Here is a 25331-nt window from a genome sequence, read left to right as displayed (position 1 = left end):
CAAGGTCCCCCTGCTCAAACCAGCGCATGTCCAGGCCCGTCTGAAGTTTGCCAATGACCATCTGGATGATCCAGAGGAGGAATGGGAGAAGGTCATGTGGTCTGATGAGACAAAAATAGAGCTTTTTGGTCTAAACTCCACTCGCCGTGTTTGGAGGAAGAAGAAGGATGAGTACAACCCCAAGAACACCATCCCAACCGTGAAGCATGGAGGTGGAAACATCATTCTTTGCTTTTCTGCAAAGGGGACAGGACGACTGCACCGTATTGAGGGGAGGATGGATGGGGCCATGTATCACGAGATCTTGGCCAACAACCTCCTTCCCTCAGTAAGAGAATTGAAGATGGGTCGTGGCTGGGTCTTCCAGCATGACAACGACCCGAAACACACAGCCAGGGCAACTAAGGAGTGGCTCCGTAAGAAGCATCTCAAGGTCCTGGAGTGGCCTAGCCAGTCTCCAGACCTGAACCCAATAGAAAATCTTTGGAGGGAGCTGAAAGTCTGTATTGCCCAGCGACAGCCCCGAAACCTGAAGGATCTGGAGAAGGTCTGTAGGAGGAGTGGGCCAAAATCCCTGCTGCAGTGTGTGCAAACCTGGTCAAGACCTACAGGAAACGTATGATCTCTGTAATTGCAAACAAAGGTTTCTGTACCAATTATTAAGTTCTGCTTTTCTGATGTATCAAATACTTATGTTATGCAATAAAATGCAAATTAATTACTTAAAAATCATACAATGTGATTTTCTGGATTTTTGTTTTAGATTCCGTCTCTCACAGTTGAAGTGTACCTATGATAAACATTACAGACCTCTACATGCTTTGTAAGTAGGAAAACCTGCAAAATCGGCAGTGTATCAAATACTTGTTCTCCCCACTATATGTGATACGGCCACACAGAGGGCCAGAGATAATTACAGACACCTGTGATAATTTGAAGTAGCCAAAATGGCCACTAAATGTCATCTGAAATAAATAAAAAATTACTTGAAAGTTACCAATATTCTGGTAGTTTTCTGGTAAACTTAGAACGTTTCCAGTCATATACCCTCCCTTTGCAACCCTACATATACTACTATAACCCTGAGTGACTAGTGCTCAAGGGGCGAGAGAGAGGTCCATCTGACAGCTGGTTAAACTGTAAGGAAAATGTCATTTTGCTGAATAGCTAATGAGGTCCTCCAGGGAAAATGTGAGCCTATTTATACACACAATGTTTCAACTGTAACTCATTACAGAGACCCAGCACATGCACAGCCTACTCTAGGCAGACAAATATGCGCTTCTCTTTGATCAATACAGCTAATTAAAAAGACAATCGCTACTGACATTCAAATTGAATGGCCGTGGAGCCCAGTCCAGGTAGGGAATGTAACGAGATGTATAGATTTTCATAAGGCAGGGGAGGTTAGTGCAGAATGGATGGAGGGGTTGGGGGTATTCTTGAAACCAGTCTACCAGTTAATCTGACCATGCTTTAATGGGTAGACAATCTCAGAGAGAGAGAGGAGAGAGAGAGAGAGAGAGAGAGAGAGAGAGAGGTATTGTACTTTACAATGATGATGATGATGATGTTGTGGGACGTGTGTACAGTACGTCAATGTGGGAAATCAATAAACAAAAATATATAACTATTGACAATTTAATTATAATATGACATCAGAGTTTAAATGTCCCTTGGTTCTACACTATCTGACATCTTAAGAGTCGGAATGTCTTAATGTTCACATGACTGGTTTGCCTTTGGCCACTTTTTCCAGATTTGCCTTGAAGCTAGCAAAGGTACTGCACTCTCTGACACTAGTTGGCAGGGTGTTCCATAATCCAGACGCTTTGACTGAAAAAGCAGTCTGGCCAAATCTGGTGGACGTAAACTGAGTTGAGTATTCTCCTCTGGTTGAAGCTATTGTCGTCTTGGTATTGTCCTTGCAATATGTAACAAACTGCTTTAGAGGTGGTGGGGCAAGGTCATGAGTGATCTTAAACAGCTGAGGTGTCAGCAAGGCATAAAAAGCTGTCAAAGCTCAGTATTGTATTTCTTAATGATATTGCAGTGTTGTTTGGTTTTTTGTCCAGCAATTTCAGTTTGTTTATAGAGCTTTTGAAGTGGTTTCATTGCTGTGATACTAGCTTGTGAGTGTGACCAGGTTGTGACACAGTACGTTGTTACTCTACAATGATATCATACGAAAGGTCAAAAAGGTTTCCTGTGCCTTTTTGTATGTTATCAGTGACGTGGTTGTTAGGTCTTCTGAATATTGAGACATAACATTCAGAGAAAACGTTAAGGGATGGTGTCAACTATTGGGACCAGTGATGATATTGCAGCCTCTCCTGTGTTACTAGAAGACTGAGGAGAACTGACAAGTATTAAACCTACTAACATGATCTAACATAATCCTATGACAAAGTAGGTTACGTCCCAAATGCCACCCTATTCTCTACATAGTGCACTACTTTTGACCGGAGCCCATTTCTCTCTGAAACGGGCCAAGGGAGACTTCATCTATAAAGATGCCTAATCTCAAGGAATTTGTCCTGCTCACACATTTCTGAACAAATCAAACAAATGTGCCAGTACTGTATGACGTGTGAGGGCTCTTCACTAAAATGCATTACATTATGGAGAGGTTAAGGATGTTCCATTGGTGGCTGTAGGGTTGCCTGATGAGCTGTGTTCTGCTCACGTATAGGGTAATGCTGTGCTACCCTCAGTGCACTCAGGGTCCTTCCCCGGCGTTTGCTGCACTCAGAAAGGCTCAGCTCGTGGAGACGGGATGAGACGAGAATGTGAGATGGCATGGCCGAGGGCTGATCTGAGCTCTGTGCGGAACTGTTTGGAATCTCCTCGCGGTTGTGTGCACTGACCCCTTTTCGTGGCTTTATATACCAACTCATCACTCTTCTAGCCCTATTTCCCGTTCTCCAAGACGTGAAGGGGAGGGAGAGCCGAGTTAGGGGAAAAAGGGAAGCACCTGCCCTCTCCCCATATGTTTTGAGAGTTCTACTTTCATTCCATTTTTGACTAATGTACAGAAATATTTTATTTCTGATGATAAATGCATTAGAAGTTGAGGTGCATTATAAAACTAATAATTTACTGTAAATCCATTCAAATCAGTGTGACGTTTCAGTCATAGATCTTCATGAAACAGAGAATTTTAGAACCTGGTGATAAATGCAGCCATGTACTTCTGCATTTGGTAGGCTTCTTTCCGGTGTCTTCCCAGAACCCCAACAATCCTGTCTGTTGCCATTGTACAATTATATAGACTGTGAAAAATGTACTTCAGTAACTCACTATTCCCTGCAGCCTGCTATACAGTGCTTTCAGAAAGTATTCAGACTCCTTGACTTTTTCCACATTTTGTTACGTTACAGCCTTATTCTAAATCGGATTAAATCATTTTTTTCCCTAATCAATCTACACACAATACCCCATTATGACAAAGCAAAAACAGGTTGTAAGACATTTTTGCAAATGTATACAAAAACAATAACAGAAATATATTCATTTACATATATTTTATTCAGACCCTTTACTCAGTACTTTATTGAAGCACCTTTGGTAGCGATTTCAGCCTTGAGTCTTCTTGGGTATGACGTTACAAGCTTGGCACATCTGTATTTGGGGAGTTTCTCCCATTCTTCTCTGCAGATCCTCTCAAGCTCTGTCAGGTTTGATGGTCTCTCCAGAGGTCTCTCCAGAGGTGTTCGATTGGGTTCATGTCCGGGCTCTGGCTGGGCCATTCAAGGACATTCAGAGACTTGTCCCAAAGCCACTCCTGCATTGTCTTGGCTGTGTGCTTAGGGTCGTTGTCCTGTTGGAAGGTGAACCTTCGCCCCCAGTCTGAGGTCCTGAGCGCTCTGGAGCAGGTTTTCATCAAGGATATCTCTGTACTTCGCTCCGTTCATCTTTCCCTCGATCCTGACTAGTCTCCCAGTCCCTGCCGCTGAAAAACATCCCCACAAAACATTCAGGCCAAAGAGTTCAATCTTGGTTTCATCAGACCAGAGAATCTAGTTTCTCATGGTCTGAGAGTCCTTTAGGTGCCTTATGGCAAACTCCAAGCGGGCTGTCATGTGCCTTTTACTGAGGAGTGGCTTCCGTCTGGCCACTCTACCATAAAGGCCTGATTGGTGGAGCGCTGCAGAGCTGGTTGTCCTTCTGGAGCTCTGTCAGAGTGACCATCGGGTTCTTGGTCACCTCCCTCACCAAGGCCCTTCTCCCCCGATTGCTCCGTTTGGCTGGGCGGCCAGCTCTAGGAAGAGTCTTGGTGGTTCCAAACTTCTTCCATTTAAGAATGATGGAGGCCACTGTGTTCTTGGGGACCTTCAATGCTGCAGACATTTTTTGGTACCCTCCCCCAGATAATAATAATAATAATAATATGCCATTTAGCAGATCTGTGGCTCGACACAATCCTGTCTCGGAGCTCTACGGACAATTCCTTCGACCTAATGGCTTGGTCTTTGCTCTGACATGCACTGTCAACTGTGGGACTTTATATAGACAGGTGTGTGCCTTTCCAAATCATGTTCAATCAATTGAATTTACCACAGGTGGACTCCAATCAAGTTGTACAAACATCTCAAGGATGATCAATGGAAACAGGATGCACCTGAGCTCAATTTCAAGTCTCATAGCAAAGGGTCTGAACACTTATGTAAATAAGGTATCTGTGTTTTATTTGTTTTGCTCATTTCGTGTGTTTTTGCATGGGGATAATGTAGCCATATATTTGCAATTACTGTAGCGACCCTCTGTTCATACTAACATACTTTTATTTTACTGGAGTTACCTTCTTATCCACACACGTGATGGATATGGGATAGCTATAGCCAAACTAAGCTGACTCTTATTATGGATATATAAGATACTCACACGGAGGCTTGGGACTACGCACGACAACAGGTACGTTTTCCGAACTCGCGGTTTAATATCTGCTATTATTAATTACAGTTGAATGCTCTAGCTCAGACAGAACGGGAATATGTCGACCATCCTGACAAGCCAACTTGAGTGTACACCATACAAAACTATAACAACCGGAAATTACACAGTACATCCTTATATAGAGGTGGCTAACAGGAAACAGTTACCAGTAACCCAAACTGCAGGAACCCTCATTATAATACTTTTTTTGTGATGTTATGAGCTCTGTATGGTTAATAGATGCTGAATCGAATTCTTCCTTTACATAACAGTTTTCTACTCCGCAGTTACAAAACCAAACCCACTATAAAGCAGAACAGTCTGACTAACTGTTTAATTAATATTTGCCTAAAACCTGTCCCTCTATGCTGCCCTTGCTCAGCAGTTGAAGTACGTTGGTTGGAATTTGTGTGTGCGTGTCCAAAATATGTCCAGGAGCCGTTTTCTTACAAACAGCATTACAGTGAACGGGAAACTTCAAAGATACTCTACATGCGTCAATTTGGGGGTTATTTAAGCTTGTAGAGACAAGGAAGTTAGCTCTATAGTGAGAATGACTCTGGTCTCTCTCTCTATCTCTCTCTCCCCCTTCTCTGGTGCAGATGGAGCATGGATCACTGACGCTGAGATTCGCTGTACCTTGTTAAGAGCAAATGCTCTTAGTCATGCCTCTGTGACAGGCAGCAAAAATAATAATTCAGTGACTGACACACTAGGCATCCTGCAGTCTTCCACTATAGCATATCATTAGACAGCGTCAATTTGTCAGGATTTGTTCTGAATAAAAAAAGAAACAAGAGAAATTTGAAAGAAATTGTGTAACACCAAAACATGCTGAAATTGGACTCCCTCGACAAATGTGGATCCCTATGCATCCTACTTTACTACATTACTAGAAGCAATGGGAAGCTAAAACGTTTCCTTGTTGGTTGACGTAAGGCCGAAGTACTGTTCTAGGTAGAAACACATTACAGCTTTAGCAAGTGCACCCATCTAGGCACAAAGCCAGTCCCTATTACACTGCCAAGGCAGTAATGGATAGTGGAATGGGGAGGGGGGAAAAGTTCAGACTTTTTTTTTCTGCAGGCATGATTCACTTTCTATAGGATCTGAATCAGCTGACAGAGCGGCCAAAGCTCTCAGGCTTGAACTGATGTGTTCTGAGCCCAGTTTTTGGGAGGAAAGAGAATGGGAAAAAGCAAAAGGTAAAGCAGAGAGTAGAGCAACACATGACGAAATAAGAGATTTACTTGTATCACTGTGTCTCGGAAAGGAGTAACCATGACCTTTCCACTAAGATTAATGAGGAGCGACAGTAAGAGGATGCACGAACGGTAAGCATTATGCACTAGTTATGCATATGCCGGAGATCTGGCTTCATTAAGTCCCAGGTAACATTAATATAGGCTTATGTTGTTGATGCTGGGCTAATACTCAATAATCACAGCTCTAATGCAAAGGTTTCTTGGCTTTCGCATCCTATAAAATTGTAACTATCCCATTCAAATATTTATGTGAGCGGTATACATCATTTTCACTCCTTTTCTGAAAATTCCGTCTAGTTATCCCAAACATAAAAAAACAATACTATAACACAACCAGAGCCCCACGCATCAACATCAACTGTACTTTAACGACAAACAAGGCACTCAACAGTCAACAGCCATCAGCCGCCTACCTTGCATCCGAACATCAACGACAAGGTGTTGTTGGTGCATGCAACTTTGCAATGACAGAGCATGGGCTTGCAGTCAGGGCTTTTGACAATGGGAGACATTCCTTTAGAGGTGCGATGCGGCCAGTGTAGCTCCAGCTCCAACGCAGTGGAGATAAGAGATGAGGAGAAGAGGAGAGTGCACACGCAGCTTGAGAGAGCAGCTTAACTCCTAGCTAAGCGGGAGTCTATACCCTGCACACTCACTCACACTCTCTCTCACGTTCCCTCACATACACACACTTTCTGTCTCTCTTGCTCACCCTCATATACAGTATACTCTTTCTCGCGCGCGCTCTCTCTCTCTCTCTCTCTCTCTCTCTCTCTCTCTCTCTCTCTCTCTCTCTCTCTCTCTCTCTCTCTCTCTCTCTCTCTCTCTCTCTCTCTCTCTCTCTCTCTCCCTCTCTCACAGAGACATGGCATGCCCATCGCTTCTCTCTCGCTCACCCTCATATACAATATACTCTCTCTCCTCTCTTGCGCTCCCTGCCTCTCACAGAGCCATGGCGTGCCCATCGCTTCTCTTTCTCTGTGTAAAGCTGCCACTCCTTCTTTCTCTCTCTTATCCACACCCGCACCCTTCGCCACAATCTCTTTTGAAAACTCCTACACTTTTGGAATAAGCTTGGTTTCCTGTCAGGTTTCCTGTCTTTCAATGTTAGATTTTTTAGCAGGGCTAGTTGGGTAACTAGCACAATTGTACAATGCACTAATATGAATTGCATTCCATTTGCTATAAGCTGCTGTGACAGCTTATGACAAGCGATGCTATTAAGCATTAAAACACTTTCTTTAGACATTGGTTTAACCATGATGTGTGTGAGACTCAATGTGAACTAGCATTATGACATACAGTTCATATCATTCTCCTGATAGTGGTGTAAAGGTATTGTGTCAGGCCACCGCAGGTAAACAGTAAGCAAATTAACTATGGTCTGAATCGGAGAAGGAGCTGATGAAAATAAATGAAATAGTAAAAAAAGTAAATAAATATTTTGTCTTAATGGGTTTGTATATTGATGACAAGTACGAGAACAGTGCATTTTCTGTGCTCTGGAAAGAGTCGATTTTGACACAAATCAGGTGCTGCTTGGATCAATGGATCTTGATGCAATTCTCAAAACAAAGATGACAATAACAAACACTTTTTATTTTTTGATCAAAGCTAACCTTCTAAAATACCCTAGGCAGTTTCAAGGACACCCACGTCAATCTCACAATCATTAAAACAGTTTGTGTTCCTCAGGATACATTAGGGCTATGATTTATCCTGCCATCTCTCATAACTACAGTATTTAAACGTGTGACAGTACAGGGGAGTTGAACACAACCCAAGCCCTGCCTGGCGGGATGCCCATGTGAGCGTGGAGGGCCAGGATTAGGGGAATTTAAGAGTGTGCTGGATCTTCTGAGGTCAAGGTGAGAATTGCGAGTTGACACTCCAGGAAGACCACTTTGGAAATAAATAAGGAACCTCCTGCTTCCTACCCCAGACCACATATAATGTAAAATGGAAGCTTATAATAATTATATACTGTATATGCCATTTAGCAGACGCTTTTATCCAATGCGACAGTCATGCATGCATACATTTTCATTTGGGTGGCCCCAGCGGGAATCGAACCCACTATCATGGTATTGCAAGTGCCATGCTACCCACTAAAGCCTGTCACATGCTTCCCAGTTGAAGCATTTTGCGCATGTATTATATCAACATTTTGTGATGTTTTTGTTCATTCTGGCATTCGGCAAGGGCTTTTTTCGGCTGTTCGTGGACAGCCGGCAAGTCGAAGTTCGGTAGCCGAAGTCTACGCGCCTTGTCAGTGATTTGTCAACAGTAGGGGTGGGAATTATGGACGGATTCTTCAATGAAGTGTTTGCTGTCATTCAACGAGAGAGACGAGAGAGCTCAGCAGCAGCTAGTTTTCATGCACAGTTTTTCACTTGAGAAATACTGCACCAAACATCTTAGCTAGATGTAAAATTGCGTGACTAAGACCTCCTCGGCAAAAACGTCTAAATGAATTACAGATTTCTTGATTTATCTTAGAATAATTCTGACTATTTTGACAAAGTGTTATGGCTATGTTGTTGCTACGGTGGCTCAAGAGGGACAAACAACAGTAATATTCCGCTTATATTTAGCAAAGATATACACAGGATACAAAAATCTAAAATGATTGTGTCAAATACATTTCTTAATGACAACAGGCAATAACCAGTTTCAACAAGCTCTGGTTTACAGATCGCATCGATCTGTGTATGGCTTCCATGCATTTTTATACAGCAGCAAGACTCTATATAATGTATTGTAATATAATGTACAGTGTCCGTATTAGGACCGCCTCAGTTTTAGCAGGACATGTTTCAATCTCAGCAGGACTTGTAATTAATATCTAACATTTCCATTCATGATATCTAACAATAACACCCCCACGGTAAACATACCACAGAAGCCATATGAATATCCAAAAGGGTAGCACAGTCAGGATCCACTGCTGTTTGCTGTGCAGTAAATCGAGAGGCTGCATTACTCTCTATTAACGCAGGAAAGCCTGTGTGTAAGATTGGGGGTGATCTTGTCTGTGGGGATGTTGGTTTTGGGCCCAATGTATTCTAACAGCGTAGTTCGTTTTGTGAAACATTTTTTAGGCCATATGGTTAACGAGAAGAAACCGGGTCAGAGGGAGGGGAGCAACTGACCCTGTGTTTATATTTAAAGGGATTAGAGATTATAAAATGGTGAATAATGTGGAGATGTAATACTGTTGTACTGTTGCAGACTAATTCGATTAAAAAACAATTTGCCTAATACATTTCTTGAAACAAGTGCACAGAATCAACAAAAATTATATTGTTTTTTATTCTTATCCCTCTTTCCCGCTCACTCTGTAATGAAGTAAACATGTGGCCCTCACTTCTGTGAGTGTTACCAACAATGACCCTTAGGTGGTGCAACAAGACTGAGTTTTTGTTTGTGCTGGGGCACAAGGTTTGTGCTACATAAAGGTGTGGGCGGAAGCAACTCAGACCTGATACTTGCGTAATTACAGCGTTCCTGAATAACCAGTGTCTGCACTTATAATTAGGTATTAGGTTTTATTTATTTATTTGCACAAAAGAAAATAAGTGAAAGACAAAACAGTACAGATTTTTTTTTAAACAGGTAAAAACGGTGTGCAGGTGAGGTTGGAAGCCCAAAAGGGCTTACTGTGCATTCAGAAAGTATTCAGACCCCTTGACTTTTTCCACATTTTGTTACATTACAGCCTTATTCAAAAAATTGAATAATCCTCATCAATCTACAAACAATACCCCATAATGACAAAGCGAAAACAGGTTTATAAATGTTTGCTAATTTAATAAAAAACAGAAATACCTTATTTACATAAGTATTCAGACCCTTTGCTATGAGACTCGAAATTGAGCTCAGGTGCATCCTGTTTCCATTGAGCATCCTTGAGATGTTTCTGCAACTTGATTGGAGTCCACCTGTGGTAAATTCAATTGACTGTATATGATTTGGAAAGGTACACACCTGTCTATATAGTCGTGGTCAAAAGTTTTGAGAATGACACAAGTATTGGTCTCCTCAAAGTTTGCTGCTTCAGTGTTCTTAGATCTGTATGTCAGTAGTTACTATGGTACACTGAAGTATAGTTACAAGTATTCCATAAGTGTCAAAGGCTTTTATTGACAATGACATTCAGTTTATGCAAAGAGTCAATATTTGCAGTGTTGACCCTTCTTTTTCAAGACCTCTGCAATCCGCCCTGGCATGCTGTCAATTAACTTCTGGGCCACATCCTGACTGATGGCAGCCCATTCTTGCATAATCAATGCATGGAGTTTACATTTTACATTACATTTTAGTAATTTAGCAGACGCTCTTATCCAGAGCGACTTACATTTGAGTGCATACATTTTTCATACTGTTTGTCAGAGGTTGTGGGATTTTGTTTGTCCACCCGCCTCTTGAGGATCGACCACAAGTTCTCAATGGGATTAAGGTCTGGGGAGTTTCCTGGCCATGGACCCAAAATCTCAATGTTTTGTTCCCCGAGCCACTTAGTTATCACTTTTGCCTTATGGCAAGGTGCTCCATCATGCTGGAAAAGGCATTGGTCGTCACCAAACTGTTCTTGGATGGTTGGGAGAAGTTGCTCTCGGAGGATGTGTTGGTACCATTCTTTATTCATGGCTGTGTTCTTAGGCAAAATTGTGAGTGAGCCCACTCCCTTGGCTGAGAAGCAACCCCACACATGAATGGTCTCAGGATGCTTTACTGTTGGCATGACACAGGACTGATGGTAGCGCTCACCTTGTCTTCACCGGACAAGGTGTTTTCCGGATGGCCCAAACAATCGGAAAGGGGATTCATCAGAGAAAATGACTCTACCGCAGTCCTCAGCAGTCCAATCCCTGTACCTTTTGCAGAATATCAGTCTGCCCCTGATGTTTTTCCTGGAGAGAAGTGGCTTCTTTGCTGCCCTTCTTGACACCAGGCCATCCTCCAAAAGTATTTGCCTCACTGTGCATGCAGATACACTCACACCTGCCTGCTGCCATTCCTGAGCAAGCTCTGCACTGGTGGTGCCCCGATCCCGCAGCTGAATCAACTTTAGGAGACGGTCCTGGCGCTTGCTGGACTTTCTTGGGCGCCCTGACGCCTTCTTCACAACAATTGAACCTCTCTCCTTGAAGTTCTTGATGATCCGATAAATTGTTGATTTAGGTGCAATCTTACTAGCAGCAATATCCTTGCCTGTGAAGCCCTTTTTGTGCAAAGCAATGATGACGGCACGTGTTTCTGTCACGATCGTCTGAAGGATGAGACCAACACGCGCAGCGCGTGTACCGATAAACATGATGACTTTATTTAATTAAAGTGCAACACGACAAAACAATAAACCACGATCATGAAGTTCCACGGTGCACTCACCGTGCGAAACAAAAACCCACAAACCCCACAGGAAAACATTCAGAATAAATATGGCTCCCAATCAGAGATAACGAGCCGACAGCTGACACTCGTTACCTCCGATTGGGAGTCATAGACAAACCTAGAAATACAACCAACAGAAAGGCAAACCTAGAAATACAAAACCAAAACAAAAGACACCCTAAATGAAAATAACAACCCTGGCTCAACAATCAGAGTCCCTGGAGCCAGAGTGTTAACAGTACCCCCCTAAAGGTGCGCACTCCGGGCGCACCAGCACTCCCGGTCTAGGGGAGGTCTGGGTGGGCGTCTGTCCAGGTGGCGGCTCTGGCCCAGGTCGTGGTCCCCACCCCACCATAGTCATTACCCACTTAATATGCCTCCTACACATTACCCCCCCCAACTACACCCCCACTGGGTTAAGGGGCGGCACCGGACTAAGGGGCAGCACCGGACTGGAGACCAGCACCGGGATAAGGGGCAGCACCGGGGCTAAGGGGCAGCACCGGGCTAAGGGGCAGCACCGGGCTAAGGGGCCAGCACCGGGATAAGGACCAGCACCAGGCTAAGGAACAGTACCTGACTAAGTGGCAGCACCGGACTGAGGGGCAGCTCCGGACTGAATGGCGGATCCTGGCTGGCTGGCTCTGGCGGATCCTGCTGCTCATGGCTGGCTGACGGATCTGGCTGCTCATGGCAGGCGGAAGGCTCTGGCTGATCCTGTCTGGCAGAAGGCTCTGGCTGATCCTGTCTGGCAGAAGGCTCTGGCTGATCCGGTCTGACGGAAGGCTCTGGCTGCTCCTGTCTGGCGGAAGGCTCTGGCTGATCCTGTCTGGCAGAAGGCTCTGGCTGATCCTGTCTGGCAGAAGGCTCTGGCTGATCCTGTCTGGCGGAAGGCTCTGGCTGATCCTGTCTGGCGGAAGGCTCTAGCGGCTCCGGTCTGGCGGACGGCTCTGATGGCTCATGGCAGACGGGCAGTTCAGGCGCCGTTGGGCAGACGGGCAGTTCAGGCCCCGTTGGGCAGACAGGCAGTTCAGGCGCCCGTTGGGCAGACGGGGCAGTTCAGGCGCCGTTGGGCAGACGGACAGTTCAGGCCCCGTTGGGCAGACGGACAGTTCAGGCCCGTTGGGCAGACGGCAGACTCTGGCCGTCTGAGGCGCACCGTAGGCCTGTTGCGTGGTGCCGGAACTGGAGGTACCGGGCTGAGGACACGCATCACAGGGCTAGTGCGGGGAGAAGCAACAGGGCATGCTTGGCCCTGGGGACGCACCGTAGGCCTGTTGCGTGGTGCCGGAACTGGAGGTACCGGGCTGAGGACACGCATCACAGGGCTAGTGCGGGGAGAAGCAACAGGGCATGCTTGGCCCTGGGGACGCACATAAGGGCTAGTACGGAGAGCCGGAACAGGGCATGCTGGACCCTGGGGGACGCACATAACGCCTAGTGCGGGGAGCCGGAACAGGGCATGCTGGACCCTGGGGACTCACATTAAGCCTAGTGCGGAGAGCAGGAACAGGCCGGACTGGGCTGGCGACGCGCACCGTCTCCCTGGTGCGGTGGCGGAACAGGCCGGGCCGGGCTGGCGAGCGCACCGTATCCATGGTGCGAGTGGCCGAACAGGCCGGGCCGGCTGGCGAAGCGCACCGTATCCCTGGTGCGTGGAATAGGAACAGGCCGGGCTGGGCTGGCGACGCGCACCGTATCCCTGGTGCGAGTGGCCGGAACAGGCCGGGCCGGGCTGGCGGGCGCACCGTATCCCTGGTGCGTGGAGTAGAAACAGGCCGGGCTGAGCTGGCGACGCGCACCGTATCCCTGGTGCGAGTGGCCGGAACAGGCCGGGCCGGACTGGCGTAGCACACCGTGGACCTGGTGCTTGGAGTAGGAACAGGCCGGTCCGTACCGGGAACACACACCACTGGCCTCAACCGAGGATCAGGAACGGGCCGGACCGGACTGGCAACACACCTCAGTCTTTCACGCCGTGCCACAAACACTTCCCTTCCTCTACTCGCCAATGGCTCCCGTATTCCGTTAGCCTTCTCTCCTTTTCTCCCTGTGGCAGCCTCCTGCTGCCCAGCCGCCCAAGCCATGTGCCCCCCCCCAAAAATTTCTTGGGGTTGCCTCTCGTCCTTCCGACGAAAAACCTGCTGCCGCCGATGCTCCTCCCTCGCCAGGGCCTTGATCTTCCCCCAAGGTCCCTTGCCTCCGAGCATGTCCTCCCAGGACCACGATGTGCCCACCTGGGCCATCGCCAGCCTCTCCATCTCCTTACCCGGGCGCCTCCACCCATGTCCAGTCTCTTTGCTCCTGGACACGCTGCTTGGTCTTCTTATGGTGGGTTTTTCTGTCACGATCGTCTGAAGGATGAGACCAACGCGCAGCGCGATGTACCGATAAACATGATGACTTTATTTAATTAAAGTGCAACACGACAAAACAATAAACCACGATCATGAAGTTCCACGGTGCACTCACCGTAACGGAAACAAAAACCCACAAACCCCACAGGAAAACATTCAGAATAAATATGGCTCCCAATCAGAGATAACGAGCCGACAGCTGACACTCGTTACCTCCGATTGGGAGTCATAGACAAACCTAGAAATACAACCAACAGAAAGGCAAACCTAGAAATACAAAACCAAAACAAAAGACACCCTAAATGAAAATAACAACCCTGGCTCAACAATCAGAGTCCCTGGAGCCAGAGTGTTACAGTTTCCTTGCAGGTAACCATGGTTGACAGAAGAAGAACAATGATTTCAAGCACCACCCTCCTTTTAAAGCTTCCAGTCTGTTATTCTGACTCAATCAGCATGACAGAGAGATCTCCAGCCTTGTCTTCGTCAACACTCACCTGTGTTAACGAGACAATCACTGACATGATGCCAGCTGGTCCTTTTGTGGCAGGGCTGAAATGCATTGGAAATGTTTTTTGGGGATTAAGTTCATTTTTGTGGCAAAGAGGGACTTTGCAATTCATTGCAATTCATCTGATCACACATTCTGGAGTATATGCAAATTGCCAACATCAACACAGAGGCAGCTAACTTTGTGGAGACCAATACTTGTGTCATTCTCAAAACTTTTGACCACGACTGTATAAGGTCCCACAGTTGACAGTGCATGTCAGAGCAAAAACCAAGCAATGAGGTCGAAGGAATTGTCGGTAGAGCTCCGAGACAGGATTGTGTCGAGGCACAGATCTGGGGAAGGGTACCAACAAATGTCTGCAGCATTGAAGGTCCCCATGAACACAGTGGTTTGGAACCACCAAGACTCTTCCTAGAGCTGACCGCCCGGCCAAACTGAGCAATCGGGGGAGAAGGGCCTTGGTCAGGGACGTGACCAAGAACCTGATGGTCACTCTGACAGAGCTCCATAGTTCCTCTGTGGAGATGGGAGAACCTTCCATAAGGACAACCATCTCTGGAGCACTCTACCAATCAGGCCTATATGGTCAGACGGAAGCCACTCCTCAGTAAAAGGCACATGACAGCCCGCTTGGAGTTTGCCATAAGGCACCTAAAGGACTCTCAGACCATGAGAAACTAGATTCCCTGGTCTGATGAAACCAAGATTGAACTCTTTGGCCTGAATGCAAATCTTCACGTCTGGAGGAAACCTGGCACCATCCCTACGGTGAAGCATGGTGGTGGCAGCATCATGCTGTGGGGATGTTTTTCAGCGGCACGGACTCGGAGACTAGTCAAGATCGAGGGAAAGATGTACAGAGAGATCCTTGATGAAAACCTGCTCCAGAGCGCTCAGGACCTAAGACTGGGGGCGAAGGTTCACCTTCCAACAGGACAACGACCCTAAGCACACAGCCAAGACAATGCAGGAGTGGCTTCGGGACAAGTCTCTGAATGTCCTTGAGTGGCCCAACCAGAGCCCGGACTTGAACCCGATCGAACATCTCTGGAGAGACCTGAAAATAGCTGTGCAGCGACGCTCCCCATCCAACCTGACAGAGCTTGAGAGGATCTGCAGAGAAGAATGTCCCAAGCTTGTAGTTTCATACCCAAGAAGACTAGAGGCTGAAATCGCTACCAAAAGGTGCTTGAACAAAGTACTGAGTAAAGGGTCTGAATACTTATGTAAAATGTTATTTTTTTATTTTTTTATACATTTGCAAATAAAAACCTGTTTTTGCTTTGTCATTGTGGGGTATTGTGTGTAGATTGATGATATTGATCAATTTTAGAATAAGGCTGTAACGTAACAAAATGTGGAAAAAGTAAAGGGGTCTGAATACTTTCCGAATGCACTGTATACGAAAACCCCACCACAAATATAAGTTTTAAAAAATGTTTGTTCAATCAGTTAAACAAAGCATATTAATTATAATTGTACATGATATAGTCAGTATACAAACATTGTGATTAAAATATATGAGTTAGTGTGATAATATAAAACAAAACCACTTAATTTAATGCATTTGGGCAGGTACATTTACCCTGTTGAGTGTTTCCTACTGAAATAACTGGTAAGCTAGTGAATACGTAACTAGAAACTACTGATAACTTGGCATGGAAGATTCCAAGTGGGGCTGAGACAGACTATTCCATTCAGGTCTCAGCGGAATCTAGACTTTCCACTCACAGCCCGTCATCCCGTATACAGGTTGAAAATGGCAGATTTTGTAATTGATAAGTGCCTAAATTGGAACGCAGTTGTTGTACAGTGACATGTAAAGTAATGGTTCCTCACGTTCTCCACTCCAATGCGCTGTATTGGTTTTGACTGACAGACGTTATAAAGTTGAGCACTGCACCCAACAAGAAGATGCCCCCATCCCTCCCACTAATTGAGCTACTTTTGCACATTTGTCGTTGTCTGATTGAGGGAAAGGCTGTACATCTACAGGAGTCAATGTGTTCTGAAAGATGAGACGTTGAGGATTATAATACCGCTTGGATGTCATACAAGCAAACCACACACCCAGTCCAAATATGCACTTCACATTTAAATACTTGAAAACTCTTGTCATTTACAGTATCAACGTTTATCGCTATGTTTGAGCCACAGTTACAATGATGACATACGTTATACCCTGAGTTGTCCTGAACAGAATGAGCCTGTTTGCCGTATTGTGAAGAACCATGCTCATAAGGTTCTAAATGGAACCGTTATGTTGCTATAAAGAACACTTTCTGAAGGTTCTACAAAGAACCATTAAAAAAAGGTTATACATAGCACCAAAAAGGGTTCCGCTATGGTTAAAACCCTTTTTGGTGCTATATAGAACACTTTTTAATGGTTCTTTATATAACCTTTATGGAGAATGGTTCTACAAATAACCTTTTGAAGGACCTACAGATATTATATATTGTTAAAATGTAATAGGTGTTATTGTGTTAATGCAAAAGTTGAATCTGGTATGCTAGATCTGGAACAGCTGGGGGTCCCTGAGAAGAGAATTGAGAACCACTGATTTAGTCAACAGTTCTCAAATGACAAGGCCTTACATGAGTCTTTCTCAAGACACCGATACTAGCCATGTAGTCATGTTTAACATGTAATGACATACACAACAGATTAGATCAACTTGAATGACACTCTCACTCATGGTTGCACAAAAAGAGCTGTGAGCAAACCACAACCCAAAATATTCAAATGAGCCACCGCCCCTACATTTTAATTATCACTAAAAGATGAAAGAATCATTTTCTGAAGTGCAAAGATCCATTGAAGGGCTCAAATGGTCATTATGGATCCAAATAAAACCATCACCCTTACCAAATAACCCTTGATGAACCCTATTTTGTGTGTACAGTCCTAGGTTAACCTTCTCCAAGGAAGACTTGCTGTCAAGGTGAAATTCCTGGCTGGCATTATTACATCATTAATAATAATGTTGTCCTTTCACAGAGAACTCAGAATAATTTCCTATTTATTCAAACATACACCTTTCGCTGATGTGTTATACTAACCCCATTCTACACTGTGATTAACAGTGTCCACACTGTTGTCTACACATAGGGTGTTCCCAAATGGCACCCTATTCCCTATATAGTGCACTCCTGTGGACCCTACCTCCCCAAGCACACACACACGCAGACAAACACACAATGTGTTGCAAGCGCTGTGCTCTACCGACTGAGCCACACAGGACCACAGCTATCAAAGCATGTTTGTCTTAAGTCTTTGGGTTCGTTTCCCACGGGGGGCCAGTATGGGAAAAAAAAGCACCATTAAATCCATTATTAAAAAATGGAAAGAATACGGCACCACAACAAACCTGCCAAGAAAGGGCTGCCCACCAAAAATCACTGACCAGGCAAGGAGGGCATTAATCAGAGAGGCAACAAAGAGACCAAAGATAACCCTGAAGGAGCTGCAAAGCTCCACAGCGGAGATTGGATTATCTGTCCATAGGACCACTTTAAGCCGTACACCCCACAGAGCTGGGCTTTACGGAAGAGTGACCAGAAAAAAGCCATTGCTGAAAGAAAAAAATAAGCAAACACGTTTAATGTTCGCCAAAAGGCATGTGGGAGATTCCCCAAACATATGGAAGAAGGTACTCTGGTCAGATGAGACTAAAATTGAGCTTATTGGCCATCAAGGAAAACGATATGTCTGGCGCCAACCCAACACCTCTCATCACCCCGAGAACACCATCCCCACAGTGAAGCATGGTGGTGGCAGCATCATGCTGTGGGGATGTTTTTAATCGGCAGGGAAACTGGTCAGAATTGAAGGAATGATGGATGGCGCTAAATATAGGGAAGTTCTTGAGGGAAACCTGTTTCAGTCTTCCAGAGATTTGAGAATGGGACGGCGGTTCACCTTCCAGCAGGATAATGACCCTAAGCATTCTGCTAAAGCAACACTCGAGTGGTTTAAGGGGAAACATTTAAATGTCTTGGAATGGCCTAGTCAAAGCCCATACCTCAATCCAATTGAGAATCTGTGGTATCACTTAAAGATTGCTGTACACCAGCGGAACCCATCCAACTTGAAGCTGCTGGAGCAGTTTTGCCTTGAAGAATGGGCAAAAAACCCAGTGGCTAGATGTGCAAGTTTATAGAGACATAACCCAAGAGATTTGCAGCTGTAATTGCTGCAAAAGGTGGCTCTACAAAGTATTGACTTTGGGGTGGTGAATAGTTATGCACGCTCAAGATTTCTGTTTTCTTGTCTTATTTCTTGTTTGTTTCACAATAAAAAATATTTTGCATCTTCAAAGTGGTAGGCATGTTGTGTAAATCAAATGATACAAACCCCCCAAAAATCCATTTTAATTTCAGGTTGTAAGGCAACAAAATAGGGAAAATGCCAAGGGGGGTGAATACTTTCGCAAGCCACTGTATATGAGTATATACTAGCATGCCTTTGACAAAACCTGAGGAGTCTTTGTTTCCTCTGCATGTGAAGCAGTGTTACAGTTACAATGCGATACAACTGAATCGGCAACATGAGTAGAACAGGCCTTGATGCTAAGAGAGATGGGCACCATGCAGGAAACAAAAAGGCGGTCAGCGACCGCAGCTCTCTCGCTGTCCCACGGTTCAATTCTATTCTGATTTTCCTCACTCTGCAGTGCAGGATGGCAAGCATCCAGGAGAGGGATAGAAGGAGTCTTAAGCGATGTCAATAAGCAGCATCTAAGCTCTAATCACTTCATCATCAGAAAATCTCTTCTGATAATGCCAATATACCAGCCACCTCCTCATTATCAACCCCTGGAAAAGCAGTGCACATTAAAATGCCTTCCGTAGGGGAGTCTGAGGCAATTGTAAAAAAATATATATATGGTATTTTACTCTATTGCCCAGAACACTTGAACTTTCTTTATATAAGAAACTTGCATCTCTCTCCTAATCATTCATATCATTTATATGTCTGTATATAAACCAGTTGGATCACAATGTTTAATCCGAAAAGTCTGGATGTTACATTTGCCCCTGTCTGTAACAGTAACGGGAATCAAATGTAACACCAAAAAAATTACCCAAATAAATGTACTTAACTTCAAAAACATTAATATTAATGAATTATCATATTATCATAGACATATGTAATGATTTTGCATATGTAAGTATTGCTATGCATGTACCCAATATTTACATTAACACCCGTTTTGTCCATGGCCATTCGGTTCCTCTCAAAACTGTTTACAACTTCTTTGGTACTTTATAGTAACCCATGGCTATTTAAAATTAGTATTTGTACAGTGAGGGAAAAAAGTATTTGATCCCCTGCTGATTTTGTATGTTTGCCCACTGACAAAGACATGAACAGTCTATAATTTTAATGGTAGGTTTATTTGCCAAAGAGCTCTCCAAGGATGTCAGGGACAAGATTGTAGACCTGCACAAGGCTGGAATGGGCTAAAAGACCATCGCCAAGCAGCTTGGTGAGAAGGTGACAACAGTTGGTGCGATTAATCGCAAATGGAAGAAACACAAAAGAACTGTCAATCTCCCTCGGCCTGGGGCTCCATGCAAGATCTCACCTCGTGGAGTTGCAATGATCATGAGAACGGTGAGGAATCAGCCCAGAACTATACGGGAGGATCTTGTCAATGATCTCAAGGCAGCTGGGACCATAGTCACCAAGAAAACAATTGGTAACACACTACGCCGTGAAGGACTGAAATCCTGCAGCGCCCGCAAGGTCCCCCTGCTCAAGAAAGCACATATACATGCCCGTCTGAAGTTTGCCAATGAACATCTGAATGATTCAGAGGAGAACTGGGTGAAAGTGTTGTGGTCAGATGAGACCAAAATGGAGCTCTTTGGCATCAACTCAACTCGCCGTGTTTGGAGGAGGAGGAATGCTGCCTATGACCCCAAGAACACCATACCCACCGTCAAACATGGAGGTGGAAACATTATGCTTTGGGGGTGTTTTTCTGCTAAGGGGACAGGACAACTTCACCGCATCAAAGGGACGATGGACGGGGCCATGTACCGTCAAATCTTCGGTGAGAACCTCCTTCCCTCAGCCAGGGCATTGAAAATGGGTCGTGGATGGGTATTCCAGCATGACAATGATCCAAAACACACGGCCAAGGCAACAAAGGAGTGGCTCAAGAAGAAGCACATTAAGGTCCTGGAGTGGTCTAGCGAGTCTCCAGACCTTAATCCCATAGAAAATCTGTGGAGGGAGCTGAAGGTTTGAGTTGCCAAACGTCAGCCTCGAAACCTTAATGACTTGGAGAAGATCTGCAAAGAGGAGTGGAACAAAATCCCTCCTGAGATGTGTGCAAACCAGGTGGCCAACTACAAGAAACGTCTAACCTCTATGATTGCCAACAAGGGTTTTGCCACCAAGTACTAAGTCATGTTTTGCAGAGGGGTCAAATACTTATTTCCCTCATTAAAATGCTAATCAATTTATAACATTTTTGACATGCGTTTTTCTGGATTTTTTTGTTGTTATTCTGTCTCTCACTATTCAAATAAACCTACCATTAAAATTATAGACTGATCATGTCTTTGTCAGTGGGCAAACGTACAAAATCAGCAGGGGATCAAATACTTTTTTCCCTCACTGTATAATCATGTATAATTCATAAGATCTTCAAGTTAAAATCACTTGTTTTCATCATTTGGCTGCTTGGCTCAGGGTCATTTTAACACTGCGTTACAATTGCCTCCAACCCAGCAGCCATGACAAAACCTCATGTGCCCTAGCAAGAGACAACAATAGTGACACATGTCAATCATATCAATGTTTAGCCAATAATTAGTGATAAAAATGATGCTAGTTTGAATTATTGAACATTAATGCTCAGGACAGTATAAGGAAAATGCAGCTGGTGGAAAAAACTATTGTAACCCCTAAAAAACAAACATTTGCTAATATTTTGCTGAAACTTTTCATGCAGGGAGAGAACCTAAATGGGCATCTACAGTGTGAGCTTCATCACTCTAGCTTGTTTCTGTTCAGAGAAATTCAAGATGTTACAATTGCCCCCTGTAACAATTGCCCCAGGTCTCCCCTACCTGCAACAAAAAGCCCTAAAGCCATCATTCATAATTTAGCATACCTTTCACTAGAGCATGGCAGGAGAGTACTTTCTCCTGGTGTCTTCTGTCTTAGCAGGTGCAGATGCAGTGCAGCATATCGAAAAGAGAGCCAGGCAGCTCAGTTTTCTTTCATCTCTCCCCCAAGCTACAGTAACCAGTGATGTAGACGTGCAACACTGCACATGACTGTGAGATTGCCCTTCACACTCAGAGATGAAATGTAGAAACCCCTGTAATATACAATCATATAAATATATGCCATTTAGCAGACCGTTCTATTCTTAAGTCAAGCGTGCATACATTTTTCCTATGGGTGGCCACAGCGGGAAAAAATCCCACTATCCTGGCATTGCAAAGCAGAACAGACGTAAAAGATTAATAAACTTTTTCAAACCCACACTAACAGAAATTTTAAAGCAAAGTACATATAAAAGTTCCAAAAAACTGACCGGACGTTCCAAAAGCATTTGTGTCCAAGCTAAGGCGGCAGCCATACAGAATTCCTAAGAACCTGCCAGCGGGCCCCACAGGAGCCATCCATTCCTCGCTGCAGGACATAAGGACGACGGCAAAGGGGAAATTAATTTAGAGTTTGATTGCCTTTACAGCAGAATTAATTACAGCAGAATAGAGGCGATTAAGCTGAGTGGCAGCACTGAGGTCCCACATCAAAGACGAACGCAGCAATCAGACCTCTCTGTGTAGGATGAAGTGTTATTTAAGTTTCATTCTGAGGAGAATAATTTATTTGTGCCTAAGGACAACCTGACTCTCAACTCAGGTCCCAAGCAACTGGGGGCTCCTCTTAAAACCCTTTTTAAATGAGTGGATTGTGGCCTAAAGAGGGGCAGCCGATCTTATACATATTTTAGCCTACATACAGTATGACTTATTTTCAAAAAAAAATTATGAAGTATGAAATAGATTGCTTAAGGTTTAAGTGTGTCATCACGCTTCGGGGTAGTGGCAGTGGCGAGACCTGTGTCCTTAGTTGTGAAACTGTCATTACATTAACTGTTTAATCCAAAAACGTTACTGCCATGCAACAAATGTTGCTAGGAATTTTGGTGTTGTACACAGAATTACATCCACTTCTGAATCAACAATCACATAAACAGTGAATAAATCAGTCCAGGTCATCATAAGACACCCTTGTAGTAGTAGCCACATGGCATAAAGCTTAAGTCAACCACATGTAGGCATCATAAACACAGAGATCCTATTCAATTAATTATAATATGTAATTCGGTAGCAAATGACTGGAACTGGGTCTCAAACCCACGTTGACAGAAACTGTTAATCCACTCTGCTCCCCCACACTATGTTAATTAATGATCCAATTAAACATGATGTCCATGTAAAAATGGTTTTAAAAAATTAAACCAGTAGATGCTACACACAACAGAGCTACAGAAGAAACAACCACAGGAAATTTGGTTGAGGGGAATGAGGTCTTTGTAACTGTCATACATTATGCTGATAATGGAACTAAAAAACTAAAAGGAACTAAAAACACAACCATGACAAACTGTGGCATTGTAATTCACAAGAAGAAAATATTGTTCTGTTTTGTTTTACAAAACAGCAGTAATGCTATATGATGCTGGTGATGTAATAAGCAATCCCAGTGCTTTCTGGGTAAAGCCATGCCTCCTAGGTAAAAATGTATGCACTCACTAACTGTAAGTCACTCTGGATAAGAGCGTCTGCTAAATGACAAAAATGTAAATGTAACCAAGACAACTTACAGTAATTGTAAGTTAATGAACCATAGGAAGAAGGGCAAACATTGGGGTCCAAAAAAGGTTTGCCAATATTACTCTTCACACCAGCCCTAACTATTCTAAATATAATCACGCTTTTCACATCAATGAATAATGCAACAGTGAGTAGTATCCCTAACGCAATGATGTTCAACCGCTTATGAATTCGATTCACGTTGCAGTGAGGGTCTTCACTTGTTCACATGCATAATAACATCTTTGTTGTATTGTGTTTTTAAAGCTGGGAATGTAGATTATTTTAACTACATAGAGAATACAGAAGAAGTCATATGTTTTGAATATCTTCAAGATATTTGCAATACAATGTAATCAATTAGCTTGAGCAAAACGCCACGTTCTACCCAAGTACACTACCGTTTAAAAGTTTGGGGTCACTTAGAAATGTCCTTGTTTTCGAAAGAAAAGCAATTTTTCTGTCCATTAAAATAACATCAAATTGATCAGAAATACAGTGTAGACATTGTAAATGTTGTAAATCGCTAATGTAGCAAGAAACTGCAGATTTTTTATGGAATATCTACATAGGCGTACAGAGGCCCATTATCAGCAACCATCAGTCCTGTGTTCCAACGGCACGCTGTGTTTGCTAATCCAAGTTTACCATTTTAAAAGGCTAATTGATCATTAGAAAACCCTTTTGCAATTATGTTAGCACAGCTGAAAACTGTTGTGCTGATTAAAGAACCAATAAAACTGGCCTTCTTGAGACTAGTTGAGCATCTGGAGCATCAGCAATTGTGGGTTCGATTACAGGCTCAAAATGGCCAGAAACAAATAACTTTTTCTGAAACTAGTCAGTCTATTCTTGTTCTGAGAAATGAAGGCTATTCCATGTGAGAAATTGCCAAGAAACTGAAGATCTCGTACAAATCTGTGTACTACTCCCTTCACAGAACAGCGCAAATTGCTTTTCTTTCGAAAACAAGGACATTTCTAGGTGACCCCAAACTTTTGAACGGTAGTTTATGTTTTCTAACCGACTAACAGAATAGGAAATGCACACAATCCCTTGCCCCTCAGGCATAGTCCACTAATTATATGGTCAAAACAAACACAACATTGTTGTGTTACCCATAATAGGGTACAACTGAGGAAAAACTTGCAGGATTACTGCAAAAACAATTATTTCAGGCATATTATGTGCATAACAAATGAAGGCCTTGACTTCCAAGCATTTCACTGTACATGAACTTGAGTTCTTTGCTTGGTCTGTGTCTTGTATGTGAGTTATGTCTGCAGAAAAGGCTTAATCAAAGATGAGATGAGGGCAGTGGGAAGGTAGGCCCCTAAATGGCAGGTAATCCAAGGAAGAAAACAAGTAGGTGGCCAAAAGAATACATCAGATCAGCCTATAGTTAACATCAGGATGCACAACTGGTTGTTTCTTCTGTTAACTATAGGCTGATCTGCTCCTATATCTATTGTTTTGTATACATTTTCTTTCAATTCTTCCAAAAAAGGCTTCACAGAGCTCTCTTGGCTGGAAGTGACAGAGCCAGTGAGGTTGGCTGTGATCACTGGTCACTGCTGGTATTACTTGTCCTCTACTGATGTTGTCTTCGTGATTTACCATCTCTTAAGTCATACGCTCAGCAGTGTCAGAGGCCATTCAGCGCTCAATAGAAGGAAAGTGCTTATTGTACATTTTCCTCTTAAGAGAGAAATTATCTTTCACCAGCAGCATCTACATCAATGCATGTTCCCGCTGAGATTTCAATAAATTAATTAGCACGACTCGCCATCCAAGATGGACGGGTATTGATGTGAAATCTAAGAATTGGTTGTGGTCACAGTGTGTATAGAAAAGTATGATATGCGTAGTCATTCACAACACCACTCACACACACAATCACATTTTGCATGAATACAACCCAGTAAGCAAAATTACGTTGAAAATACGTCTTTTAGACCTCTTTTCCAGACGTTGACATCACGTGCATTTTAGGAGCTGAATGAAAGGTTAGAAGACGTCT

At 43.9% G+C, this 25331-nt stretch overlaps 1 protein-coding gene across 6 annotated transcripts in view; it reads right to left on the bottom strand.

Annotated features, from left to right (window-relative positions):
- The window catches only part of LOC121573994 (disks large homolog 2), a 324395-nt gene that overhangs the window by 238209 nt on the left and 60855 nt on the right, over window positions 1–25331 (bottom strand). Inside the window, exon 1 of one of the 6 annotated variants that reach the window (XM_045222648.1) lies at window positions 6614–6868. The exons of 2 other annotated variants lie outside the window; for them this stretch is intronic. In XM_045222648.1, coding sequence (XP_045078583.1) covers window positions 6614–6712 — 99 coding nt within the window. In that variant the 5' untranslated portion in view covers window positions 6713–6868. Of the gene's footprint in view, window positions 1–6613; window positions 6869–25331 lie in introns of those variants that run through there. 3 more of the 6 variants (XM_045222651.1, XM_045222650.1, XM_041886463.2) reach the window with 3 other exon arrangements.

Source organism: Coregonus clupeaformis, chromosome 9 (genome assembly GCF_020615455.1).
Source record: "Coregonus clupeaformis isolate EN_2021a chromosome 9, ASM2061545v1, whole genome shotgun sequence".
Taxonomy (NCBI): Eukaryota; Metazoa; Chordata; class Actinopteri; order Salmoniformes; family Salmonidae; genus Coregonus; species Coregonus clupeaformis.
Note: the sequence above shows the minus strand (reverse complement) of the source record. Positions and strands in the feature narration are given on the sequence as shown.